At 45.9% G+C, this 24,856-nt stretch overlaps 2 protein-coding genes across 3 annotated transcripts in view; both read left to right on the forward strand.

Annotated features, from left to right (window-relative positions):
- LOC121612836 (forkhead box protein J3-like) overlaps window positions 1-14,889 on the forward strand; it is a 54,177-nt gene extending 39,288 nt beyond the window's left edge. The window contains exons 8-12 of one of the 2 annotated variants that reach the window (XM_041945973.1): window positions 1,223-1,516; window positions 9,308-9,409; window positions 10,770-11,033; window positions 11,774-11,902; window positions 12,881-14,889. In XM_041945973.1, coding sequence (XP_041801907.1) covers window positions 1,223-1,516; window positions 9,308-9,409; window positions 10,770-11,033; window positions 11,774-11,902; window positions 12,881-13,002 — 911 coding nt within the window. In that variant the 3' untranslated portion in view covers window positions 13,003-14,889. The remainder of the gene's footprint in view (window positions 1-1,222; window positions 1,517-9,307; window positions 9,410-10,769; window positions 11,034-11,773; window positions 11,903-12,880) is intronic. The other variant, XM_041945974.1, reaches the window with a different exon arrangement.
- Window positions 14,890-15,916: 1,027 nt separating this feature from the next.
- si:ch211-156j16.1 (uncharacterized protein LOC564557 homolog) lies at window positions 15,917-24,856 on the forward strand. Its single transcript, XM_041946236.1, has 4 exons — window positions 15,917-16,383; window positions 22,771-23,151; window positions 23,479-23,587; window positions 24,671-24,856. The coding sequence occupies exons 1-4, from the start codon at window positions 16,320-16,322 to the stop codon at window positions 24,675-24,677; spliced, it is 561 nt and encodes a 186-aa protein (XP_041802170.1). The 5' UTR covers window positions 15,917-16,319; the 3' UTR covers window positions 24,678-24,856.

Below are 24,856 nucleotides of genomic sequence, written 5' to 3' on the forward strand. Positions count from 1 at the left end.
TTTGTACTGTCTTTTCAATTGAGCGTATGTGAAAAAGGATTCGCAAGTTATCACATTCTGATTTATTCCTGTTTTAAACAGCGTCTCAGCTTTTTGGAATCAGGGTTGTACATTTAGCTTGGATTTTATTAAAATAAATTGCTGTTGTACTGCGGCACAGAAGCAGGAAGAGCACAGCCACGGTCCAACTCCGTACCTGAAGAAAAGACAATGCATCATCATCTGAAAATGTAACAAGGTAGCTGCCTATTTTACAGTTTCTGCAGCTGTCGGTATCCATGATGAAAAGTAAAGTAGATAAAACACTGTTGGGGTGAAACCGTGCATAAAAAAAAAAAAAAAAAAAAAAAAAAAAAGAAGCAGCCACTGACAAGAATTCTGTGCTGCCTGTCCGTCAGAAAATCCACGACAGAGAGATGAAGAGGAAGAGATTTTCATAACTGGCAACAGAAGGGCCACTGGACTGAAATCATTAACATTGTTTTGGGTGACTTATTTTTGGAAACAGCACCACATTGAGAGATTCCCAGATGATGCTAATTTGACTGAGAATTGAAAATGAAACTCAAACCAAGAAGAAAAAAAAAAAGGGGCCAGACCCGTATTCCGCTCAGCACACGGTGTAATGTGCGCCCAGTCATTATCCCCTAATTACTCTGTCAGTCCTGCAGTTAATAAAGGACACAGACTTCACTCTTTCCGGCATGAAGGTCAGAACTTCAAGACTCTGAGACCGCCGTATTCCTACACAATTTATTTGCCCTGTTCATGTCACCCTGTTCTTCTCTCAATATCATTTCAGCTCTTTTTATTCTGAGCGCCATCCAGTTAACCGTGGTTTGTTATTCGGAAAAGCTCAAATGAAACAAACTAATAATAGTAATAAATGACATAAAACTGTCCTCTGTCCAGCTATCTGTCAGTGCTCTGAGGACATTAACTAGCAGGCTGGGAGGTGATGATGGGCATAAGGAACATGCTGTTATGATTATGATTTGATGCTCAGGGATTTGCAGGCACCGGGCTCAGCGTCCCTCTGTGCCGCAGCACAGGTCACAAACTGCTTTTATTTAGCTCTTTGAATGACTACATTTGGCAGACATAAACTTTTAGAGTGGGAGAGCCCATAGACGATCCGACACATGAGTGGGTGTAGATATGTGTGAAAAAATCACTACCTTTCATTCACACCAGGCGTTTTGTGTTTTGCCCCCCCGTGCAGGTTTGATGGGCATGCCCGGTGATTCCAGCCAGCAGGCCCGGACCGCCTGTTCCTACCAGCACTCCCCCGGCGCGGGAAGTGGCGGCGGCGGCGGCCACCACCACCACCAACACAACCACGGTCAGGCGTCGCACCACCCCCACCACCCTCAGCAACACCTCTCCCCTCACTCCACCCACAGCCAGCACCAGGCGCACGGTCAGCATGGCCAGCACCAACAGCACCCTGCTCATTCCCAGCAGCACCCATCTCTCTCCCACCAGAGTCACACTGGACAGACCTGCACCACCACAGGTGAGAACAGACACGCCGTCCATGTGGGGGAGATGAAAACTTCTGACTTTGGTGACACCTCCTGGTAGCACACCATATCAGGCCTCTGAATGAGTCCACTACATGTAGACTGTGACAGCTCCCACTGGGCTTATCTACTTCTTCTGCAAAGAAAAACGTATCAGATGTATCTAAAGGATGATTGAAACCTATTTAAATTTGAAAAAAAGTTTTCTTTAGCAGCATGGGAGAGCCCCGAGTTATTTAACAACACTGTAGGATATAGTTATGGCCATCAGTTTGTAATATTTCAGTGGCTACGTTGTCAATGTTGTTATTCACATCATACAAGCAGCTAACGTCGGCCTCCTAGTTTAATTAGTTCAGTTGGAGATATGGGAAACTTCTGATGGCTATAAAATCATCCCAGGTGGGGAAGGAGCTTTAGAAGTGTCCACATACCGGTGCCAAGATGGCTGCAAAGTTAGAAGAATATTTCAGAGCTGCTGAACTGATCCAGAATCTGAAAGTGAGTGGATTCAAACTTGAACTTTTTACTTTTTAATCAGTGAACCAGAAATGGAACCAGTCATCTCACATTTTTTTACAAGAAACAATTTGAAAAGTTGATAATGGTAGTGAATTTTTTTTTCTTTTTAAATAAACAGGACTTTTACTTTGGAAACATTTCTGTCCTCTGCTGCACCTTTTTACTAGGGGATCCCACACAGTTCAGTTTCCTGTTTCATATATATTGATGCTGTACAGCACCAAACAATACTTCTACTTCTCCTCACTCCCGAAGGCACACAGGTGGAAATGCAATTCACATCAACACACCAAGATAGACTTGACTGTGCACAGACTCATTGCTTTTATATTATACTCTGTTCCTGTTTAAGGTCCCAGAGCATTTGATTTTATGAGGCTGGGCAGATACAGACAGGACGCTCCAAAGCTTCACAGAAGCTTTTCCTGCTCATCTTCTTCGTCTTTATTTTTTTTTTTGGGGGGGGGGGGGGTTGCTTCTCTGCTACACAGCTCTCAGGCCAAAAGAGGGACTATACAGACATTATTTATCTAGGTTAGTATTCCCCTCAACCAAGCTGAGGATGAATGAAAGCAATCCCTCTGTCTTTGATCCACGGCCTCAGTTAATTTAAACACAAGATACTTGTGCTCAAAAAGAGGATTCATTCTCAGTGAAGAACCTTGGAGCTCTAATCTGCCTCTATACCTGCCAAAGAGCAGTGATTCCTAACACGTCTCTGGGGGTCATCAGGTGGAAACCTCCCTTCAACAGTGTTTCGCCTACTTAGTCCCACTACACCTCCAGGAGGTTAGGCAGTGAACTCCGGCGTCCCAGAGTCACCCCCCCTAGTGCCAGTTCACACTGCTCCTACACAATCCAAACAGCACCGCCACGTTCAACTGACCCAGAGATGCTCCAGGTAGTGGCCAGTACCGATGCTACCATTTAACTATTGCTAATGCTACTGCTAACCGCTAGGAAGAACAGAAGAAGACAATACAGTTCCGATGCTACCATTTAGCTAATGTTATGTGCTAACCGCTACCTGCTAAGAGGAACAGAAGAAGACAATAACGCTAGATTCACCTATACTGTTAATGTTAATTGCTAGCTACCAATACTAACTGCTAAGATACTATCATACTCTCACCGCTTTAGCTATTGTTAGCTGCTACAATGCTACCACAGGCCTAGATGCCACATGTAACTGCCGATTGCCACACTACCATCATCTACCCCTGCCTCTCACCAACTGCACCAAGAAAAAAGCGGGGTGGGAATACAAACCCTGGTTCGGGTAGGGGATAGAAAATAAAGAGGTAGAGTCAAAAGATGAAAGTAGGGATTGGATACAGACCCTTGTTCGGGTAGGGGGTGGAAAATTTAGAAGGTGCTGAAGGAGGAGGCCTAAACCACAGACTAGATTTAACAGCCTCTTCTAACATTTCCTTCAAGAAGCAGCAAACCCTACCATTTCCTTCAAAAAGCAAACAGAGCAGGAAAACAAACCCTAACATTTCCTTCAAGAAGCAGACAAAACAGGAAAACAACCAAAAAGATCAAAAAACAAGCCAACTCTGTGTCTTACCACGCAAACTCACCTGAACAGGCCGCATGGTCCCAAAGAGAGACTCTAGCTGGCCACACCCCCCACCTTATCTAAACTTCCTGGTTCTCTTCCTATTGGCAGAGCGAGAAGATGGGGCGGGGAAAGCAGAGCAGAGGAGAGGTGTCTTGTTCAGACTTTAACCTCTTCTCTTGCCGGGTTAGGCATGCATGTCCTCTGCCTGCCCCCCCACTGTCCCTATTTCACCCCCCAACTACTATTATTTCTCCTGATCCATATCCACTGACTAGACCTAGCAGCCTCATCTGACATCTCCCTCACTGTCTTTCTTAAATTTTGCCCATGCACTCCCAGCTCCCTCAACAGTGAAACAGCTGACCCTGCAACAAAACCTCTACACCCCACTTCAACCGGACAGACCCTGGTCTTCCATCCCCTCTGCTCAGATTCTGTCTTTAAATCTGCATACTTAGTCTTCTTCCTTTCATAAGCTGCCTCCACTGAATTTTCCCAAGGGACTGTTAACTCAATAAAATACACAGTCTTTTTACTCATGGACCATAAGACAATGTCTGGCCTCAGATTACTATAAACTATTTCCTGGGGCACAACTAGCTGTCCTCCCAAGTCGACCTGCATTTGCCAATCATCAGCCCCTACCAGGCAGCCACCTCCCTGCTTTCTCCCTGACTTAGCAGCTTTATTTTTCTCCCCCTCTCGAACAAACTGCACATCTAACCTCTCCTTTCTAGAACTTCCAGAATTCACCTGCTTCCTTCTCTCCTCAATGCCTGCGGCTAAGCTTCTCAGCACCTGATTATGCCGCCATGTATACCGGCCTTGTGATAAGCTAATTCTACAACCTGACAAAATGTGCTTTAAACTTGCTGTACCTGAGCAGAGTGGGCACGATTGATCGCCCTGTACCCAGAGACTTAGGTTCTGCGGGGTTGGCAACACATCGTATGTCGCCCCTATCAGAAATTTAATACGGCCTTCCTCCATATTCCACAGGTCCCTCCAACTAAGTTTCCTCTTCTCAACACCTTCCCAATTCAACCATTGTCCCTGTTTGGCTTGACCAACTGCTTTTGCCCCTCTTAACAACTCCTCCTGCCTACGCACCTGTTCCACTACAAGCTTTCTTTTCTCCTTTAGACCTGCTTTATTCCACACTGGTTTGCCTGGGCCAAGCCCCAAGCCTCCCCGGCCAAATTGAACATTTCCTACTATTTCTGCATGCCTAAGAGCTGCCTCTGCCTCCTGCACTGCTGCCCTTGGGTTCCATTTCCTCCCCCCAGAAGGATTCGGAACCACATTGCTAACTAACATGTCCTTACTCCCAGATAATAAAAGTTCTGTCCTAACCTTAGTGCATTTAAACTCCTCTGTTAGACTGGATACTGGCAGCTGAAGCATTCCTTTCCCATACAAAGCTACATTGCTTAAGCACCTGGGAGCACCCAACCATTTTCTAATATAAGAGCTAACTAGCCTTTCCATTCTCTCTGCTACAGATAATGGGACTTCATATACTGACATTGGCCACATTAACCTAGGATACAAGCCAAACTGCAAGCACCACAACCTCAGTTTTCCTGGGAGCCCTGATTTATCTATTCTCTCCAGCCCTTCTGCAACATCCTTTCTAAATTGCACAACCTGTTCAACATCATTCAGGTCCACATTGTACCACCGTCCTAGACTCTTAACTGCTTTCTCCCTAATTGTTGGGATTTCCTCACCATCTATAGCAAACTTTCTATCACTTACTTTCCCTCTGTATATTGAAATACTCCTTGACTTACTAGGCTTAATCTTCATACTAGCCCACTTGAGATTCTGATTGACTTTATCTAACAACCTCCTTGTACATGGCACTGTTGAAGTTAGCAGTGTCATATCATCCATATAAGCCCTAATTGGTGGAAGACGCATTCCATTCTGCCGTCTCTCTCCACCTACGACCCACTTGGAAGCCCTAATAATTACCTCCATAGCCATTGTGAAAGCTAGCGGGGACACTGTACATCCTGCCATAATACCAACCTCCAATCTTTGCCAGCCTGTTGTGAGCTCTGCGATACTTGCACACAGTCTGATGTCTTGGAAATATGCTTTCACCAAGTTAACAACTATCTCCGGCACTTTAAAGTAGTCAAAGGAACTCCAAATAAGGTTATGTGGCACTGACCCAAACGCATTAGCCAGATCTAAAAATACAACATTCAAGTCTCTTTTCTCCCTCTTAGCTGTCTGAATCTGATGCCAAATCATGCTAGTATGCTCTAAGCATCCCGCAAATCCTGGTATCCCTGCTTTTTGCACTGTCGTATCTATCATACCATTCCTTTCTAAGTATTTAGCCAGCCTCTGTGCTACGATACTAAAGAAAATCTTTCCCTCAACATTTAGGAGAGAAATCATCCGAAACTGGCTAAGGTCCGATGACTCCTTCTCCTTAGGGATGAAGACACCTCCTGCCCTGCGCCATGCTCTTGGAATACTTTGTTTCTCCCAAACTATTCTCAGGTATCTCCATAGTGTCCTTAAGATGCCAGGTGCACTCTTATAGACACGGTAGGGGACTCCATTAGGCCCTGGGGCCGAAGAAGCCTTTGCACGCCTAACCACCTCCACCACTTCTCTCCACCTAGGTGGGCTCACATCCATCTCCTGCTCCACTTCCCCTAATGGTGGCATGTCAGGTGGAAGACCTATGTTCCTATTCTCCTTTGAATCTGAATACGTCGACTTCAAATACTGTTCAATCTCTGATTTCGTTGCCTTAAGTTGCCCTCCTTTTTCTTGATTAGACAAGCCTTTCACAAAATTAAAGGGGTTCCTAAAAAATGCTGACCTTGCACGTTCCTTCTTCTTTCTCTTCTCCCTAAGGTGTTCTGCCCTTCTGAGTACTGCTAACCTGCTTCTCAGTTCCTCCTGCAACACCTTAATTCCCTCCCTTTCTTCTTCTGTCGCCTTCCTCCACTGCTTTCTTAACTGCCTCCTTTCCTTTACTAACTTCTCTATTTCTCTTTGCCGCCTAGACTTGCCGACCTGCACCCTCTCGCCTTTCCTTTTGACAAGCACCCCAAATCTCTCTCGACCATAGGAGTAGATCACATCTCCAATTTTATCCAATTTCTCCACTACATCTCCTCTAAGCCTGCTTAATATGACTGATAAATCTCTATCAACTGCCTCCCACTCTTTGCTATCATTAGCCCTCGGCCACTTAACTCTAGCTTTCTGCTCCATGCTTCTCTCCTTGGCTGGCCTGTTGCCCTCAACACCAACTGCATCCCCTCTCCGTACCTCCTCCTCTCCAGGGATAGTGTTACTGATATCCTGCGAACTGTGGTTTTCTACCTGTCGCTGGACTTCATCCGACTGATTCGACTGACTTCTCAAGAAATACTGGTCGATGCGGCCACTCTGCCCTTCCACCGCTAAACACTTCCTCCTTCCCTGATGAGTTCTAAGGCCTCGGATTGATGTTATTTTCTGCCAGCCACATGGGCAAACTTGAAGCTTCTTATCCTCTGCTGCACAACTTTTGCTCTCCTTAGTTGCCTTCCCTGTCACCTGAGTACTGCTACCTCTGGCCCTAAGAGATGGGTCCGTGCCCCCATCCCTCACTGAGTCATGTATCCAAGGCATAGTCATATCCGTTATCCTGTTCGTTACCATGCAATCCACCTGTGAGTCATCTTCCACCCCTGCTCTCGCTGACTCTTGGGGTATTTTCCTTATATTGGTTGTAGCTAAGTCTGGTTGTAGCAAGGTTAAGGCTTGCCACTGCTGCCATGGGTTGCTAGCCCATACCAGCACCTGTGGGGTCTTTTCCCTCCTGTCAGCTGTCTTTCCAAGCAGTCACATGGTCTTTCCCATGTTGTCAGCTGCTCTATTCACAACAGTCACTAGCCAAGCTAGTTGTGAGTTAATTTAAACACAAGATACTTGTGCTCAAAAAGAGGATTCATTCTCAGTGAAGAACCTTGGAGCTCTAATCTGCCTCTATACCTGCCAAAGAGCAGTGATTCCTAACACGTCTCTGGGGGTCATCAGGTGGAAACCTCCCTTCAACAGTGTTTCGCCTACTTAGTCCCACTACACCTCCAGGAGGTTAGGCAGTGAACTCCGGCGTCCCAGAGTCACCCCCCCTAGTGCCAGTTCACACTGCTCCTACACAATCCAAACAGCACCGCCACGTTCAACTGACCCAGAGATGCTCCAGGTAGTGGCCAGTACCGATGCTACCATTTAACTATTGCTAATGCTACTGCTAACCGCTAGGAAGAACAGAAGAAGACAATACAGTTCCGATGCTACCATTTAGCTAATGTTATGTGCTAACCGCTACCTGCTAAGAGGAACAGAAGAAGACAATAACGCTAGATTCACCTATACTGTTAATGTTAATTGCTAGCTACCAATACTAACTGCTAAGATACTATCATACTCTCACCGCTTTAGCTATTGTTAGCTGCTACAATGCTACCACAGGCCTAGATGCCACATGTAACTGCCGATTGCCACACTACCATCATCTACCCCTGCCTCTCACCAACTGCACCAAGAAAAAAGCGGGGTGGGAATACAAACCCTGGTTCGGGTAGGGGATAGAAAATAAAGAGGTAGAGTCAAAAGATGAAAGTAGGGATTGGATACAGACCCTTGTTCGGGTAGGGGGTGGAAAATTTAGAAGGTGCTGAAGGAGGAGGCCTAAACCACAGACTAGATTTAACAGCCTCTTCTAACATTTCCTTCAAGAAGCAGCAAACCCTACCATTTCCTTCAAAAAGCAAACAGAGCAGGAAAACAAACCCTAACATTTCCTTCAAGAAGCAGACAAAACAGGAAAACAACCAAAAAGATCAAAAAACAAGCCAACTCTGTGTCTTACCACGCAAACTCACCTGAACAGGCCGCATGGTCCCAAAGAGAGACTCTAGCTGGCCACACCCCCCACCTTATCTAAACTTCCTGGTTCTCTTCCTATTGGCAGAGCGAGAAGATGGGGCGGGGAAAGCAGAGCAGAGGAGAGGTGTCTTGTTCAGACTTTAACCGAATGTAATGTTGTTTAGTTTGTGGCGTGAAGCCCGTGAAAAGCATCTTTGTTTTGTTTCGTTGAAGTAGAGCAGTAGCTGGAAACGGTCTGTGTGGAGTCACACCACCTTGTGGTCGACTGCAGAGACAAATTTCACTTATTAATCTGCATCGGTTCACCCGTTAAGATAATTCAACACTGTCACACTGATCAGACTCATGATGTCACCAGCATTTATGTCAGTGCTGTAGCAACTGGTTGATATTGATTGATTGGTTTTTTATCCAGAAGAAATGGCAAATATTATCTGTTCCAGTTTCTCAAATGTGAGAATTTGCTGCTTTTCTCTGATTTATGTATTTGTAAACAGAATATCTTTTGGGTTTTGGACTGTTTTGGACAATCTGAAGATGTCACCTCGGGCTCTGGGAAATTGTGACGTGTGTTATCCACCATTTCCAACATTTCATACAAACGACTGAACGATGAATCCAAAAAAACAACCTACAGCTTAACTGATAATGAAAATGATGATTACTTTCAGCCCCAATTTATTTTGCTTTATCTTTCATCCAGCCGTTTGACCGCTTTTTAAACTTGTTGAAAACCGTGTGTGTGTTTGTGCGCGTGTGTGTGTGTGCGCGCGCGCACTCTCTCTCCCAGGCATGTCATCAGACTGGTACCCCAACCTGGACTGGCTGAAGGAGAGCTGCCGCATTGCTACCAGCTACAACTGGGCTGACGTAGACCTCTCCCCATTTCAAGGTAGCACACATACTGTACACACACACACACACACACAGCACAAAGAGTCCTGGTGCCATCAGTGTGAACAGCATCTGAAATGAACATTGATAAAGCTGTCTGCCGCAGCCTGTTTCAACGCTGCTAGAATTGATCAAATGCTTGTGATGCCGATCAGTTGCTTTGATTAAACCATTATGATTCCTCTCCGCGCTTTCATATACACCTGCCCTTGAGGCACAATATTATAGTATCCATTGTCGTAATAGTACTGGCCTAATAAAAGTCATTATCCTGCATCTGAGAGGTTGCCACTCTCTGTTTCTCTCTCTCTCTCACACACACACACACACACACAGTCTCCCTCCTTCCAATTGTATGACGTGAATAATCCAATTAGGCCCCGGCTCAGTAACAGCCTCTTATCACGGTCAGCGCACAAAGCCGGCAACATCCACACACGATGGATGACGACGGCTGGTCCTGTAACACACACACAGGCCGCGCTGCCTCCGTCCTCCTGCAGCACTTGACCTCCCTCACACCGCCGTAATGCCATCCTCCGTCGTGCCTGGCTCGCCTCCAAAGAGCCGAGCCTCTCGTCGCTGCCACCAGCAAACACAAGCAGCGTGATTTGGACCGGGGGAAATATCACATGGCAGTTTGTTGAATACGGGCGTAGGTGTGTCTTTGTTTGAAGAATGAATGAGATGTGAGGGTGTTACTGGTTCAGGGTTATATGTTGTCAAATGTAAGCAGCTGGAACAATGGAGACAGCAAAAGGTGTTTGGAGTGACTGGGAAAGACTGATGCTTTGTTAGTCTGATGGAGAGGGAATGTAACGGTCCGTGCAAGACGGCATCAGATTGCACCTCGTTTATGAAAGCAAAAGTGTTGCTTTTAATACAAACAAGCAACTAATCAGTCAAGATCTTGCCACAAGAGGGGCAGCAGGTACAGCAGCTCTGACTGTTTTTCTTTTAGCAGTCCTATACTCTTGTATGTCTTGTACATATAAAGAAGTAGTTGATTTTGATTCTGTATCCTTTTTTATTGTCTTTTTGATCCTTCTCTGATCTGTCTCTTTTATTCTTTGCTGTCTGTAACAATTTAATTCCCCAGCGTAGGATTAATAAAGTTTTATCTTATGTATAATTTAAAATTTGGTGCAGTTGTGCAGCCAGAGAAAATGGCAACTAGTAATTTACTGTGATATCTCTGAGGCAGATATCACGACTTACATAAATTTACAATGATCTATCATAACCTTCAAGCTGCTTATGTGGAAAATTATGTGACATATTTGGAACATTCAGGTTGAAGTGCTAAACAAAGATTGCTAAAGCACAGTCCATCTTCGCCTCCTCTGTCTGTCTGCCAGGCCTAAAGGAGAGCATGCGGCAGGCTGAGCTCAACAACTGGTCGCTGGACCCCGCCCAGATGGCCGACCTGTGCTCCTCCATCAACCAGTTCTTCACGGCCACGGGGGTCATCACCTCGCAGGGCGCCGCCCACCCACAACCTCAGGTCCAACACCCGACACCACCAGGAGCGCCGCAGCACCCGGCTCAGCCGCACGGAGCGATGCACCCGAAGGCCAGCCAGCACGGGCAACACAATCAACATAACCAACACATCAGCACGGGTCAGCAAGCAGAGCTGCTTCACACATGTTTTACTGCACGTGTCGCACACTTTAAGCATACATCATATCCTTTACTGAGATAAAGGGATCAACACCACAATCAGAAATGTCTACATCAAAATAAAAGTCCTGCTTTTCAGTTTTAACTGTTAAGTCTGCTCAGGTTTCAAAAGTAAAAATACTGATGGTGAAGAAAAGCTTATGTTCGCAGGCAGGTTAAAGGCACCTTAAATTTTCTCATTTTAGAGATAGATCATTTCTATTTTCAATAAAAAGCTATACTTTAGCTATACTGTCGAAAAAGTGTAATGGATATATATATAAGAAATTAATTAAACATGAAAAAAAAAATCTCTCTGAAATTTGGTTGAATATCTCCTAAAATTCAAATACTCGCTCAGCCACATGTCTATGCTCTCCTGATGCGACAGGCGCTGTTGAACAACAGCCTCTCTCCCCCGCTGCACCATTGTTTGCCCATTACAGATTTACAAGGGAATTATGGATGCTGTCAGCTTCATGGCAACTGGAGATATGAAGAAGAGGGGATATTTCACCAGTTGGAAATCCACTGAGAGACAGGCCGATCTGTAGGATTTCTCGGGCTTAGCATAAGATAGCGGTGAAACTCCATGCGCACATGATAGCAGCTCGTGTTCTGCAGAGACATCAATGCACGTGTGAAAGTCGGGATACTAATCTGACAGTTAGTCACTGCCCTTTTGTCTGTTCTCCCACAGGGAACATGTACATAGACTCGAGACAGAGCATTTCCTCTCTGATGGGCCCGCCAGGATACCCCCACATGCCTCCCATGAGCAACACGGCCCCCGCCATGACAGGTGACTCTTCCATCGCTCTCTTAACAGGTCAGGTGGAGCAGGTAGAGATGCGTTGTATACTTGTGTGTGTGTGTGTGCAGGTTTGTGCGCTCTTCAGCATCAGAATTTGCAGTTTTTTCCTACTTGATGGTACGGTATCAGTATTTGATAGTAATAACATGGTAGTGCGATGACAAACAAGTGAAACCATGATGAAATACCACACAACCAGCTTTAACAAAAGGCATGAGGCAAAGAACCAGAAATTCACAATGAATATCAGTAATTTCAGGAAGGTTGGTGCATTTCACCGACTACACAGACGAGTACAGCTGAGCTTGTCGCAGCCCGGCCCAGCCTGCTGTAGGTCACTTGTCAGGTCACACTCCCAAAACGCTGCATCCTACATTTCCCACAACTCAAGACATGTCACATGACAAAAACTCCTCCAGAGAGACATTATAAAACTGTGATCACAGGCTGATTGGTATACTGTTATAGATTAAATTGAATTAATTGAATGCCAAGGTTCTGTGTGCCAGCGTCAAAAAGTTTTTGTCTCCTGCTACTAGAGGACACTGTTCACCACAGTTTTCAGTGTTATGAATTGTCCTCTTGCAGCGAGGACGGCTCCGACTATGCTCCTGAAGATAAAGATACTCACAGCATGCATAATGCAACACAGTGGTACTACGCCACACACTGAAGTATCAAATATTATCAAGTAACTGAATCAACACCTTCCTGACGGTCTAAAAAAAATAACATTGTTTAAGCTTCCGAAAGATTCAGTTGCTTTTATTAAATTGGATTATATTATAAAATGGCCGTGCCGTTATGCCCTGTGTTTAGTCTGCAGTGTGTGATTAAAATCACTAAGATGCTAAGTTATATGTGGCACCATAATAGAAATACCATGTGTCAGCCAGTCCAGGTGGATGAGACTTTAAGTGTTTTTCCACTAACTTCTTCATCCCACTCACAAGTATGTAAAAAACATACTAATTCAGTTCTGTTCATGTTCAGGCCACCTCAGCCAGCTGAGCCAGCAGCAGCAGCACAGGCTGCCTCTGGGACACTTCCAGGTGAGACGCATGCTCACTGCAGACGACATCCAGGACGACTTCGACTGGGACTCCATCGTATAAACTGAGCCGCCGGTGGAACGGAGGGACGAGGAGGGAGAGACTGGGGATGAAAGAGAGACATGTGACGACAGGTGAGGTACGGAACTGGCCGACCTGCTCCTCTCACCTGTGTGCAAAAACAGAAGACAATCCAACAGAAAACAAAAAACGCTGAGTCATTTTTCTGATCTTGCTGGCCTTTTCTTTTCTGATACAAGCGGATGGTGAGTCTAAAGACAATCATTCATAAAAAAGATGAGACTTGCACAGGATTGGACCAAGCCAAGATGTGGTCGCGCATCGTCCGAGGCAGAAGGCCGCCTGAAGCTCTCCGACTTGTCTCGTGTGTCATCCCGCCCAGTGCCAACAGGGTTACAAGTCACCAAAGTGTTGTCAAATTGTCTGTGAATTGTTTAAATCTTTTGCGTTTCCTGCTACAACGTGTGTTCCGTGTCTGCAAAGTTTCAGCACTTGTGCCGGACGTGAATAGAAACCTTGCTTTCACCAATCTCCCTGCAGAAAATCACTCAAGCTGCGTTTCGCACACATTCAGCAGGTCTGACATCTCATGCTTGCACCATTTTTTCGTTCACTCTAACGTTAGGCATCCGTGCGGCTGTGGGTCCATACAACCACAGTTAGGAGGATGTTTGAAGGAGAAACACGATGTTCAGCCTGCATCAGTAATGGTTGAGTGGAGCTCCACCTGCTGGTTAAAACAGGCACCACATAGCATCCTTTCCCTGAAGGAGTTCTATGCACCACAGTCTCTCTTCATCTTTGTCCCATCACACCGGACAGTTCATCACTTTAAATGTCGTTGTTGTGTGTGTGGAACAGCGCATAGTGCCATGTTCTCAGGGTGTTACGCTCACATGCCATGTCAGACCAACACAAAGCCATTTACACGTCTGTGTGCGAGGTTACGGTGCTGTCGGTGTTCACTTCCTGTTGGCGAACAGCGAGCCTCCCGGTGACTGCTCCTAAAGTTTGTCTGCATTTGTCAGCTTATAAGCTATCTGATATGAAATACTGTGGAATAAGCTTTTCAGTAGCTCAAACAGCCGCCACTAATTCAAACGAAAACAAGACGCTGGCTGGACTTGGACTCGGCCCACAACAATACATCGTTTTCTGCGATACGAGTCGGTTTTTCCAGGTTTTCTAATTTTGGGAAAGTGCGTATAAGTTGTGACCAGGCAGTGAAGGTCAGGCGTGATTTCAGGACGCCTCATTTAGGAGACGACGAGCAGTTTTTGCACAACAGCAAACTTGATAGCGTCTGGAGGATGAGAGGAAGAAAAGAAAATGTTTCATTTCTCTGTTTCAAAAAGACATTTAAAAAATAATCGGTCAGCAGCAACTGAACAAAAGTTTGCTCAACTTTTTTTTTTTTTTTTTTTTACTGTGATGTTTAATTTCGTCTGTGTGTACAAGTGTGTATAGTCCTCTCTGGTTTCCTTTAGCATACAGCTCCGTACTGCTCAAAAAATACGCATAAGAAACAAGTAATTTGTTTGTATAAAGTGGGTACACAGTGAAATATGGGACCTTAAAGTGCTCTTTGGTTTGGAGGATCTCAGTGATTGTTCGAATGGTCAATACAAGGTCTCATTGTAGAAAAAAAAAGAAAAATAATCTTCATTATTGCCATTAAATGCTGTATTACAGTGACCAGCATATATATCTTGTATGTTTGTGTGTTGTCGTCCTTGTAAATAACGGTATGTTACTCCCATGTTTGCCCTTGAAAAACACGGACTGATAAAAAAGAACAGCAAATGGAGAGAAAGTATTTTGTTATTTGTCCTTCAGGAGACACATTATGTACATATACATTCAGTATATTGTAAATAAGTGAGAAAAAAAATGGCATTGGCGTTTTGTGTGTCATGAATAATCTGTGTATGGCGGTTCAGCAGTTAAGAAAATCTGTTTCAGTGTTTATTAAACTGTCATTGACCATTTTTACTGCGCTAACCTTGCATCTGCTGTCATTATTCCATCAGCTGCTGTGCGTGTTTGAATTAACGGCCTGCCAAAAGCCTTTAAATGACAAAGGGCTCCAGTCAGGTTTTCCAGGTTAAAACAAAACTGAAAGGCTCCATTTTTTGTTCTTTGGAGGGTGACTTCATCCTCATTGGCTTTGCGTTGTTTTGACCCTTGCAGCTTGTTGTCCAACAGGTGTCAGCCTAGCACCAGGCAACAGTTTGTTTGCCCTCCATCGCATGTAAACTCGGCAGACCACCCATGCTTGCCTGTGTGAAAGTCACACAATGTTCTAACTGTATTTGCGGCGCCTTTTCATTGGAAAAAGCTGTTTAAAGGGCAGCTCTCGCCTGCTGCTGTGTGTCAGCCGCGCATGTACGCTGCCGCTCTCCTTTTTCAGGAGCAAAGTTGATAATTTAGCAGATCAATGCAGACGCACTGCGGATGCTTGTGTCATTCGCTGTTCGTTTAAACGCTGTTAAAGACTGTGAAAGGTAACCGTGAAGCGGCGCCCTCTTGCAGACACTTTCTTGGCTCTTAACTCTGTCATTAAGGATTATTTGGGACAGCGCAAAGCTCTGTTTACATCTCGCTCCATTCATTCAGAAAGCATCCAAAAATCTTGTTGCTTTAGATTACTAATTGCACAAGATGACCGTTTCGTGTCTGCCCTCTCTTGATAAATAAGTCAACCGTGTATTTATCTGTGTTTCCAAGTGTGTGTGCCGATATTACAGGGTTTGCAAACAGAAGTGCTGGCTGTGCACCAAGAGCAGAGCGCGTCCAACACGGGGCTGGACCATGAGGGCTGAAACCACCTTACTGCCCCAATCCAGACACCCTCCTCCCAACCCAACCTGCCCCTTGCTCCTCAACCCGCCCAGCCCACCACCAACAGTACCAGCACCCCTCCTCCTCTCCCAGCTCAGTCACACACACACACACACACAAACTCCTCTCTCTCCTGCTGTGTGCCAGTCCCTCTCTCTCCCTCCACTTCCTCAAAGTGGCCAGAGGTCCTCTCTCTTGTCCTCTTTACATCCCTCCACCACTCTTTCTCTCCCTCCTCCAGCCGTGAGAGCAACCGGCCCCGGCTCGGCCCTGTTCGTCTTCACTCCTGCGTGCTGAAAGGATCTCGGGCTGCTGCTTTTCACAAACTTCTCCTGAAGACTTCATTTTCATTCTTGACCCTTTTTATTTTTCGGGTCCTTAACCCTTCCCCTCCGGAGAGGCTGCTCGGTGTGCGTCCGGCGTGTGCGCGGCGGCGTGTGCGAGGGTTCTGGTGTCACGCTCTTTGCCCCGAGGGAGTCCCTAAAGGTTGTGACTGAAGGAGAGACGTTTTCACCACCATGAATGTTCAGCTGCTGCTCCTGGTGGCCCTGGTTGGCCCTTTCTGCGCCTACACACATGCAAGTAAGTGAAGTCTCTCTCTATCACCATCCTGCTAGGAGCACACTGTGTCCCCTCACTCCCTCTGCCTCCATGTGCCCTCACCGCACCACTCTTTGTCTGCTTCTAATCCCCGCCGATTGAACAGTAACTCTTTGCAGGCTGGTTTCCGAACGTAGAGTAAGCTCTGTTTTAATGTGTGTATCCCTTAACTAGTTAACTAAGTCCATAGGTTCAAATAATTTTAAGCACTTTTCATATTTTTCACATCTTTACTGTTAAATCATGACTGAAAAAGAGGGGGTATCTCAGACTGATGGCGCGTGTTGATTTGAACAGATCAGCCTACTTCTGTCTCGCTATCGTCTCATTTCCACACTGCTCCTGAGCATCTGGACGGCAGGAAAAGTTTGATTTGCAGACATGAGGGAGAAATGTGATGTAATAGCAGGAGCGCTGCTGCCTCGCGTCTGTAAATTCTTGGCACTGGCAAAGAAAGGAAGAAAGGAATATCCTTTGGACGGCTCCCAAAACAGTGCTCATACACAGGGAGGGATGGGGGGGGGCTGTAAACTGTAACATACACCATGCACATTAATCTGAAATCTTACCCGCTGCCTCCTCTCACTTTACTCCTGATTCTCTCATTTCTCTCTCGCTGCAACTACTTTTTTTCTTTTCCTCTGCTTTTTTCTTTGCACCTCATGCCTCTCTTTCTCCCTGTGTATGTATGTATGTTTTCCTTTCTTTCTTTCTTTCTTTCTTTCTTTCTTTCTTTCTTTCTTTCTGCTTCCTTCCTTTGCCTTGACCAGCAGTGCAGGCACACGAGCAGACAGGGGGGGCGGGGTTGGGCAGCTGTAGGGCAGGGATGGTTTGCGTGTGAGTATTAATAGAGAGAGGCTCTATATTTAAGAGGGTCATATGGATGAGAGAGGAGCAAGAGCCGGGACGAGAGAGAGAACACCCAGTAAATGATGAGCTTTAAGAGGCGCCCCACCCTCTTTTACCCGCATGTTGTTAGACCATGCGGCACGCCGCCCCTTGGCATTTACCCATCTTTGGTGGGGTATTGAGCTTTACCACTTAAAACCCCCTCCCACCGTCTCTTAACAGTCCTCCACCTTTCTCCAACTCTCTGCCCCCTTCCCCTGTTCCAGTCTGATGAGTCTGGACCCCGGGGGACAGGGTTGGTGTAGACACGGGGGGGAGCAGAGAGGGTTTGCCTCTATCTTTAAACAACAACCTTTACCAGTCGGACACGACGTGCCTGCCTCATTTCCATGGAGGTTGCCACTGAGAGAGTCCTTAAACTTTCAGAATGAGTCCTAACTCAGCCGCCTCACTTTCCCAAAGAAAAGGGGAAACAAAGAAAATAGCTCACTCCACATCTTTGCCTCACAAATGGGGTCTTTTGACTCCCTCGCAACTGCTCACTTAACTAGCAAACCCCATGTATCCTGTAAAACCCCCCACCCCCTCCCTCACATAGCTGGCCCCACCCCCTCCGGTCTCCCTCTTAATGAGTTTTGTCTGCCTCTCTGGGCCTATAACATCCCCGTCACATCTGGCTGCTGAAGGGAGAGGTCAATGCCCTTTGTCCGTGCCCACTTCTAGAAATGACTCAAATGTTGCGCTCATACTCCAAATATGAGACTCATGCCGGTGAAGGCCGTGCCGACGGAGCGCTTCTCACGTCAGCTGAGTATCACTTTGAGAAGGAAAACGCTCAGTCATACTTTTTAAAATTTTCCGCAAGGAGAAAGAAACATCTGTTTATGGAAAGGAACATAAGGCCGTTTTTGGCCGGCACCAGGCCCTGACGACTTGAGACTGTAGCAGGGCCTCAGAGAGCGGCCCAAACCTCCCTGTGGAGTTTATGTGAGAGTGTGTGTGTGTGTGTGTGTGTCTCCTCTGTGAGCACTGACACAAATGTCTCATATCTGTAGCACCTACGTGTGCTTCAGGGTGAGACATGGTGCAAGAGAAAGTAAAAAAAAAAATAGGGCTGCTGACTAAGGAACATTTACACAACTGGGTGGGTGTTTTATGATGTGGGAGTTGGATTTGAAGGTTAGGAGATATGTGATTAGAAATACATTGAGAGGCTCGCTTGATAGGAGTGCTCTCATCTGGCCTGTTTGGTTTTGTTTGAAAGAAACTAGCAGGATTACAGTGATGCCACAGCACGATCTGTTTATTTTGTCATTTCTACGGTGGTCGCATTTCACGTCGTCCCTGATTCATTACATTTTAGGAATTTAATCAGACCCGTTAGGCCCAAGATTAAAGGCCCACTTGAGCTCGGCCTGGACCAGTTTCTGCCTGTGGCGATGGAGTCCAGATGGAACCTGTCCTCTTATCTAAGTTAGTCCAGGAGGGGAAAAAATGAGTCCGGGTATGAGTGTGGACGCTCATTGTGTTGCATCTGTGATAAAACCGGCTGAGAATATTCCACTCCAGCCTGTCTCCTGCATTAAATCGCCCGTGTGCAGTGCACAGCGCGCCCCAGTGTCTCCACAGCTGACTGCTACAGGTTGAGCGGGGGAGGCCGCGCCGTGTGGCATCTCATCATAGTGCAGTGTAAACGGGCAGGATGCCTATCGCTCTCACATTTCCCTCCTCCAGTGCAGCAAAAACATTCCTGGGCTCCAAAGGTGGACGCTCTCACACTCCCTCACGCCATCTGCATGGACCCTCTGCCTCCTACGCAGGGTTGTGAATTAGAAGCTCTGTCTCACACTTAAACAGGGGGCCTCAGTGACAGCTGATTGTGATTTTAATGGATGAAAGCTGCTACTCCCTCCTTTCCTGTCTCACATTGTATGTCGTCGTGTCCCTCCCTCACTTCTTCACTCTCTCTGGAGGTTTTATGTATGCCAGGCAGGACTGAAGCCACACACGGGCGCCTCCACCTCTGTCTCCCAGCTTTATTTCCTTGCTTTTAACTCTTTTTGCCTGCATTTCACACTTCACCTCTCTGTCCCTCCCTGTGTATCTATATCCCATCATTAAACCTTGTTCAAGGGAGATGTTAAACCCAGTGTCATTCACAGACATACTGACTTTGGTCCATTACTATTTGAAAGACTTTCTGGAGCCTATTTTTGCAGACAGTGTCATCACCACTTTTTTTCTACTTGTACTTACCTGCTGTGTTCTTTTCGTGTCCTGGTCGTCCATAAACCTTTGTCCTCGACATAACTTAAACATAATGACTGGGAAAACATATCCTCAACCCTTTAATTTCAGCCAATGAGTAGGCATTAAAGAAACACACATACATGTAAACACAAACACGCATAAACACATGTGGCATGAACTCACTGGTACTTGCTAATGCTCGTTAACTGGCAGGATGATTTCAGGCTGTTTCGTGCTTCACATGGAAATGGATGCGAGAGCGCGCGTGTGGTCAAAATGATGTAATCGTGGGTAAAATGACCAGAGTGCACCGCTGAAAATTTGGAATAATAAGGACAACGCCGCAGTTACGTAAACGTTTCCCAGTCTAGGATTGAAAGAATGAAAAGAAACTGGAGCGGCTTCCAGCTCTGCGGTGCTTTTACTTGCTGAGGGTTGCAGGGAGCTGAGGTTCCTCGCAATGCCCCTTAAGCTCAGAGGGTTTAAAGTGTCTGGTCATCAGAAGCGTGAGTGTCGTGTGCTGACCCGTACTCAAACCCCCACGGCGAGAGAAACCCTCACCAGCTTTAGGGGTCCTGTTCTGGAACTGAACCCTGTTCTCTGACCCCCTTGAGGAAAAACTTACATGCATGCAAACCACTGCATGCAGACACACTTCATGCTGTGAGCAAAGGCAGCAAACCAGAGGCTTGTTCACAATGAAATCAAGCAGCAGAAGCCATTCCCTCAGAGCTGCCCTCCACCCTTTTGCGTTCCCTTCTGCCCTCCCTTCCTTTCTGTCCAGGGACTCTGCCCTCTCAAAGGTTTCGGCAGCAACAAAACTTCTCCTCAGGGAGTGGCAGGGTCAGGGAGAAGAAGAAGTAGATTAAAAGGAGCAGAGGGGATGTAGACTGCAACGGCCTGACTGTGTTAATCACTAATGCAGCTGCATGTAGGATCAGCACAGTGGGGAGGAAATACTACTCAGATCTAATTGTGGGAACTGTACACATAATGAACCAATTGTTAGAGGAGGCTGAGGGGGTGATTGCACATAGTGTACGGCCATACTCTGTGAAGCACGGACCACTTTATCATGCTTACAGACTTTCCAAACAAACAGTCGCCTTTTGAAACCCCCCCCCCCTCCTTCAGTGGGAACAAATGTTTTGTTATATTTACCCCGTCTGTTGCTAATGAACCCGTCAGCCAACACAAGACAAGGAATAACTGCACCGGTTGTGACACAAGTCCAGTCATTCAGTGTTATTTTTACCCTTGTAAAGTATTCTCTATTATTTCAAGTATTTAAAACAATTGTAGAAAACGGACATGGAGCGAGCATGATGTCAGACGCTAAGTTTAGACAGCTCACACAGGCGCTTGTGTCTGGTCTCTGGAGTAAGAGAATGGTGAGGGGGAAGTAGATTTAAGGGGTTTTTTATACCCAAATAGAAGTGATTTCAGGCCAACATCTTGTCAGTGGAAAGTTAACTGCAGACCGTAATTTTAGGGCCACACTGAATTCTACCTCCTTAATTTTGAAGCCGTGCTGTCCAGGCAGGGCTTTCAGTTGTGGCTGGGAGGATGTTGAACGTAGATGGAGCGAAGGTTATTGGAGGGAAATGATGAGGTTGAAGCCAGGCCGCTTCATAGTCCAGACCTTGATGAAAGACACACTGGTAAATACATGTCTTTGCGAAAAACTAAATGGGAGCCTCCATTTTACTGTGAGCACACAAGGTCTTTTGAGCTCTGGCAAAAACCTGATTTTAAATGTGCATCATTCAAAAAAATGTTGTTCAGTTTACTATTTCATCAAGCCTCCCTGACAAGACTTAGTTAAAAAAAACAAACAAACGCAGATGATCCAGTTGTGGTGTTTCCTCGCACGATCAGGCGTTGTCCCTCCAAACCACTTCCTTCAATGACTGCACATGTTGAGCGGCTGAGGGTTAACAAGCCTTCCCGCGCTCTCCTCACACGTCAGCTGCTGCAGCGGCAGCTCCCTCCACAGGAAATGAGGCAGAGGATGTGGCATGCCAGTACGCTAACGCAGAGCCTTAAAGACAGGATGGGGGGGGGGGGCATTTTATGAAGTCATGGGGTGTGGTGGTCATGCTGTCACGGTAGCCATGTGCTGGTGATGATGGGAGAAAATGAGAAAGAGGACAAGCTGTGTCATTGTGTTATCTAAATCTTTATCTTGTCCTCCCAGGTGGTCTGCCAATCTGTCCTGCTACTGAGTAGAACTGGCCAGGAAGCAGAACAGCAGCAATGAAAATTATACTGACTTTATTTATATAGCACCTTTTAAAACCACTGTTACAAAGTGCTTCACAACAAAGGACAAATACAAGCAGAGCGGTTAAATACATAGTCAGAGTCACGAAGTAAGAAATAACAGAACAGCGCATAAAAACACATAAAACAGCAGTAAAAATAAGTAACAGATGAAATAATTAAGAAAAAGCAGAGCAATAAAAATAAGTCTTTTGAAGACAGTTTGGAAGTGGGCAGTGAATGTTGTAGTCTGAGATCCTCAGCTAAGATGTTCCAAAGGGTTGGAGGTCTAACAGCAAAGGTCCTGTTGCCCCTGGTCTTCAGCCTTGACCGGGGAACAGCTAACGGGGCCTCATCAGAGGGCCTCGAGCTACAGGCTGGTGAGTAATGGATCAGGGGCTCTGCCAGGTCGCTCGGTGTGATACAGCGCAAGGCCTTAAAAGTCAAGATTAAAGACACGAGCGTGCTTTTAACGAGGTTAAAAGTCTGATGGCTGCATTTTGGACACCCTGAAGCTGCGCTTTCATGTTTCGTCCAAGGCAGCAGAGTGTATGAAGTTCACGGAGGAGATATAAGAAAGTTCACAATTGTCTTGTCTACGTTAATTAGAACTAGTTGAAAAAAATATTATAAACATTTAACTCAATGGGATAAACATTCATTTGACCTTTTGCTCAGGGGATACAGTAAAGATGTTTTTATATCTCCATCAAGATAAATGTGACATTATTTCATCCATATTGACAAAAAGTTTGTTTTCAATCACTTTTAGTTTTAACTTTATTACAACCACATTGAACTTATCCAAATGTTTCCCCTTTCGTCTTATAGTAAAGCAAGTTTACATTTGACGAAAGAGAGAAAATTGTATCTTGCCCACCCTATTTAATGTGTTTTTTCTCAGCAGCATCATATATAACACAAAACTGATGACAAAAACAATATAGATATGTATCACAACAGAAACATGCATGTGAACCACCTGTGACCTGTGATTGCTCTCCCCAGGCCCCACAGCTGTCCCTACAGAGTCTGATGTCGGGGTCACTCATTTCCTAGCAGACGTCACTGCTGAAGCTACCGAGAGCGCAATAGATGACCTTACCGTTGTCACTGGTCCCCCTCCAACCGACCCAGTGGCAGCCCCCGAACAATTGACAACAGAAGATGCCCCATTGGCAGCTGCTTCCCCTGCGCTCAGCACTGAGGAGCCCGTCGCTGAGACAGAAGCCCCCACTGCTGTGCCTACTCCAGCACCAGAGCCCTTTAACACTGACTCTCCTGCTGTGGAGACCGCAGCCCCCTCTGATGCAACAGTGGCTGAGGTCCAACCCGAGGTGACGGCAGGGGAGCCGAGTGAAGGGGTGGTCGTAGAGGAAGGCGAAAATGGTGAGGAATGCACGGGATGCATGCTGGGGTAGCGTGGAGGTGACTGATATGATACGACGGATCCTGAGTCTGTTTGACAGAGCCATGAGGGGTTTAAAAGTGAGGTGCAGGCCTTAAATCGCTCCATATGAGTCTCCTGCCTCTCTCTCTGTCCAAGCCATGCTCTCTGTCTGAGGTCATTGATCTTCTCATACATAGACACACATTTAATTCAGAGTGTGAAATTTAAAGTGCTGTCTCTGGTCTGCATACAACATGAAAAATAGTGATCATAGTATCAAAAGCAAGTCTAAAAAATGGACCAACTCTTGTCTATTTGTCCTACAGAGAACCTGACGTCTGGCCAGGTAGTCGGCATCGTGATTGGCGCTCTGTTGGCAGTGGTCATCGTCATCGCCGTGGTGATTGCCGCGGTGAGGAGGATGGGCAAATACTCGTAAGTACCTACCCCACCTCTACTGGCTGGATCCATGTGAGTGCAGAAGGTTAAACTAATACTGTTTAGTGAGTCATCACTTCAGGCTTCCTCTAAATATGGAGTGAAACAGCATGAGCTTTTAGTCATCGCTGACACGTCCTGTGATGGAATAACACAGGCAGTGATGTAATCGGTCCTGGAGAGAGTGTTGTTCTGTGTGAACTACCGTAGCATGTCGACCAAAGCTGGTCATAGAATACCATCATGGGCTGCATGTCCCGCTAATGACCAACGTTTCTTGTGTCACAGGTCTACCAAGAACAAAAAACCTGCGAAAAAAGACGTGGCTTCTGTAAATGTCTCTATTTGATTCTTTCAGCTATTTTTTTTAACCACATCCTGATCCTAATCCGCGTAAGACGTGATGTCCCTCCCCCAAAAGCCCGCTGAAGTTTGATGCTTGTCGCTGCTTTCGCTGACACACAGTCCCATGGCCCTGGGAGATAAACTGGCCATTCATGGTGACAAGTGGCTCTATTTGGCCTTGAATGGAGCTTGTTTATTGACTCAGTGTCTGTATATGTGGCCAGTGGTCATCAAGCAGACTGGTTCTACATCAACACATCTGATCCCTACGAACAGAGGGCTTGTGTACGTCAGAAGTGAGGCAGCAACATGAAGTCGTCAACTTCAGTTGGTTTTTCTGTGGTCTGTTTTATTGTTTATTGTTTATTTCACAGTATATCATCTAAGATCGCCGCTGCATTAAGCTACATTCTAAAAGGGGCAAATGTAGCCCAAAAACTAATGCTGTCAACTCCCAAACAGCCTCCCATAAAACAAAATGTCTCCCTTTTTAATGCTTTGATAAACACTCCTCTTTTGTAACCTCATGTTGTTTCCTTTCTGTATATTTAATCTTTTAATTAAATCTTTATTTACCACCCATTTTGCGGTCAATCTGCCCTCAAAGTAATTTCACACCATGAAATGACACTAAATGAAACGAGTGCACAGGTTAATCCACTTGAAAACGATCAGACGGGTGGAATAACTCTCCTTTCTCAAGCACTGACTCTTTTTTTTTTTCTGATCCCACAGCCCTTGAGGAAAAAGTCGGCCAAGCAGCAGGAGCGCCCGAAGTTCTGGAAATTCTGAACTACTGAGCTGTGACGTCATTTCCGATCAAGAAAACAAGCACGATACCAGAACTAAACTCATCCGACCAGGACCTCTGGACTGTTGCCAAAAAAAAAAAAGAAAAAAGTGATAAGAGGGGGAGGCTTG

The sequence above is a fragment of the Chelmon rostratus genome, chromosome 10 (genome assembly GCF_017976325.1).
Source record: "Chelmon rostratus isolate fCheRos1 chromosome 10, fCheRos1.pri, whole genome shotgun sequence".
NCBI lineage: Eukaryota > Metazoa > Chordata > Actinopteri > Chaetodontiformes > Chaetodontidae > Chelmon > Chelmon rostratus.

What these genes read in the sequence shown, in the direction of transcription:
- si:ch211-156j16.1 (XM_041946236.1), top strand. Translation starts at nt 16,320, where the DNA reads ATGAATGTTCAGCTGCTGCTCCTGGTGGCCCTGGTTGGCCCTTTCTGC. An exon ending in CTGCGCCTACACACATGCAA is followed by an intron (nt 16,384 to 22,770) that starts GTAAGTGAAGTC and finishes TGCTCTCCCCAG; the next exon opens with GCCCCACAGCTGTCCCTACA. An exon ending in CGTAGAGGAAGGCGAAAATG is followed by an intron (nt 23,152 to 23,478) that starts GTGAGGAATGCA and finishes TTTGTCCTACAG; the next exon opens with AGAACCTGACGTCTGGCCAG.